The sequence below is a fragment of the Micropterus dolomieu genome, linkage group LG19 (assembly GCF_021292245.1).
Source record: "Micropterus dolomieu isolate WLL.071019.BEF.003 ecotype Adirondacks linkage group LG19, ASM2129224v1, whole genome shotgun sequence".
NCBI lineage: Eukaryota > Metazoa > Chordata > Actinopteri > Centrarchiformes > Centrarchidae > Micropterus > Micropterus dolomieu.
Window position 1 is genome coordinate 34,983,579 of NC_060168.1, and position 2,989 is coordinate 34,986,567.

Genomic DNA, 2,989 nt, shown 5'->3' on the forward strand with positions numbered 1-2,989 from the left:
TTTTACAAGCAGCATCACATCCACACGCCGGCGCTCAGCGTTTGGCTCCACGAACATCTGATAACAGTATATGAAACTCTGCTCTCCTATTTGCTCGACTGACGCTCTGAAAACAGCATCAGTTTAAATGTAATTTGTCTCCTGTTCACCTTATTCAGGAGAATAAATTGCTGCATGCAGGTATTAATTAATCTGATTCCTGATTAAACTGTGCAACATATCTGAGGCGTTCTTTCTCCGTTTGTGTTTCTGATCCTGAATCTGGATCTTTGTGGCTGCAAATGATCTTAAATTATTATTTATTTTTTTTGTGCCACTTAAGGAAACGTGTTTTTTTTATTCAGAAAGGCTTTAAGCCTGGAATACTCAGAGGGAATATTTGGATTTATTTTCCACCTCTTCATTTCAAAGCGTTACATCCTTCTGCCGTGTGAGGCGCCGTTTCTCTTTTCTCCTCCTTTACTTACAGGACGCACATTGGATCACAACCTTTGCGTGGGAAGTGGCGTCCGCACGTTTCCAGCCCTGTTTTGAACGTACGCACCGTTTAGAAATGAGACCCCAGATGTCCCTGCTCAGGTCTCAGACAGACACGTAGGACAGTCAGCGTGTGATTGGATACAGATCTGAAGGGTTCTGTACAGGTGCGTCTCAGAAAATTAGAATATGGTGGAAAAGTTCAAAAAGGGAAACTTTCCTATTTTCTACATTCATTAAACTTTACCAGGAGCCTTTAGAGACTCCATCTGCTGACGAGCTTTACGGAGACGCTGGTTTCCTGTTCCAGCAGGACCAGAACCACTAGGAACCGGTCTGCTGACCGTGGCGTTACTGTGATTGGTCGGCCAGCTCACCTGACCTGAACCCCTCAGAGACTCTGAGAGACCCCGGACGAGCTGAAGGTCTCTGGCAAAGAACCTGCGGGCTTCATAACAGCTCAGCAGGCTGATCGTCTCCTCGCCGACCCGATGTAGAACCCGACCTTTACAGGAAGTCCACGTCTCTTTGATACAGTCTCCATGCGAATATTTTGAGAGGTGGATTAACTAAAACAAATGGTCGAAAATATATCACTTTTTGACTTAAGTTACACAAAAAATGAGATACTCCTTTTTATAAAAGCAACGCTGTCTGCTGTAGAATCTGATTAGCTCACAGATTTCTAACCATAAATAAAAACGCACTCCTTCCTGTATCAGCTGCACGACTGATTGATCAGCGAGCTACAGGGAGGCAGCGGAACAGAAACACCGGCCTCTAACCTGCGCTGAATTCACTACGCAGTACGCACAACTCTGTCCACTGTGTCTGGATGTCGTTCCTACATCAAACCTGTCCTGTCACACCTGCTGTGCGCCTGACAGACGGGCTGCAGGGAGGCAGGTTGAATCAGCAGAACCTTGGTCCAGATGAAGCTGAAGGTTTAACCTGCCTGTTTTCTTTCAGAGTGGAGGAGATGAAGACGCACAGCAGATCAGCCTCACAGCCGCTCAGGTACAGCTCACCACTGACCTCTGACCTCTCTCAACACGGTGGCCGTGTGGACGGAGGTGTTTCCGTGTTAGTGGAACTGCCTGCAGTAAAGACCCGCCTCCTCAAACCTTCATCTCTGTCTCCATTTTCGTGTCATTAGTATGTTGTGCTGCGTTTCCTGTGAGTGCTCTGGTTTGAGTCCGGCCGTGCGTCGCGCTCTCAGACGCCGATAGTTGCACATTTGGAGCGTGAGCCGTACGCAGGCTGAGGTTTCCAGGGCAACTAGCCCCTTGTGGGTTTGGTGGGCGGGGCTTAGCGGAGGGATGCGAGCAGCAGAGAGACGAGGACCAGGTCTCTCAGAGCCACCGCCTCCTCCTGTCTGTGGTGTGTTTCTCTACAAACTGAAGCTCTGAAGCCTGGTCCTGGTTTCACCTTCCGCTCGCCACCTCCTCGCTGCTCACAGTTCTGTTATTGAGTTCTGTTTTATCTGCTCAGTTTATTGACTTAAACATCAATCAATGAAAGTATTGATAATGGTTTGTGTCTCTGTTCAGATTGTCGATGGGTGCCGGTCAGGGCCCCTCTTCCCCCCTCAAGTCCTCCAAGTTCCCAGCATCCTCTGCTTCTGCTGCAGCCAAGAGGATTGGTAGAAATCCGTCGTCAACGGCGTCCAACATCAGGAGGTCAGTGTTATCATCCACTTCCTGTTTGAGTCAGCCTCCCTTTGATCAACACCTCCTCTAGTCCCTGAAAGGACTGGTACGCCTCCTGATAGGACTGGTACGCCTCCTGACAGGACTAGTACGCCTCCTCTGGTCCCTGAAAGGACTGGTACGCCTCCTGATACGACTAGTACGCCTCCTGATAGGACTAGTACGCCTCCTGATAGGACTAGTACGCCTCCTCTGGTCCCTGATAGGACTAGTACGCCCCCTGATAGGACTAGTACGCCCCCTGATAGGACTAGTACACCTCCTCTAGTCCCTGAAAGGACTGGTACGCCTCCTGATAGGACTAGTACGCCTCCTGATAGGACTAGTACGCCTCCTCTGGTCCCTGATAGGACTAGTACGCCTCCTGATAGGACTAGGACGCCCCCTCTGGTCCCTGATAGGACTAGTACGCCTCCTCTGGTCCCTGATAGGACTAGTACGCCTCCTCTGGTCCCTGATAGGACTAGGACGCCCCCTGATAGGACTGGTACGCCTCCTGATAGGACTGGGACGCCTCCTGATAGGACTGGTACGCCTCCTGATAGGACTGGTACGCCTCCTCTGGTCCCTGAAAGGACTGGTACGCCTCCTGATAGGACTAGTACGCCTCCTGATAGGACTAGTACGCCCCCTGATAGGACTAGGACGCCCCCTGATAGGACTAGGACGCCCCCTGATAGGACTAGGACGCCCCCTCTGGTCCCTGATAGGACTAGGACGCCCCCTGACAGGACTAGTACGCCTCCTGATAGGACTAGGACGCCCCCTCTGGTCCCTGATAGGACTAGGACGCCCCCTGATAG

At 50.9% G+C, this 2,989-nt stretch overlaps 1 protein-coding gene across 1 annotated transcript in view; it reads left to right on the plus strand.

Moving 5' to 3' along the window:
- The window catches only part of cdc14ab (cell division cycle 14Ab), a 24,770-nt gene extending 22,553 nt beyond the window's left edge, over nt 1-2,217 (plus strand). The window contains exons 13-14 of the mRNA XM_046030017.1: nt 1,447-1,494; nt 2,028-2,217. Of these exons, the coding sequence (XP_045885973.1) occupies nt 1,447-1,494; nt 2,028-2,217 (238 nt within the window). The remainder of the gene's footprint in view (nt 1-1,446; nt 1,495-2,027) is intronic.
- The last annotated feature ends 772 nt before the right edge of the window (nt 2,218-2,989 follow it).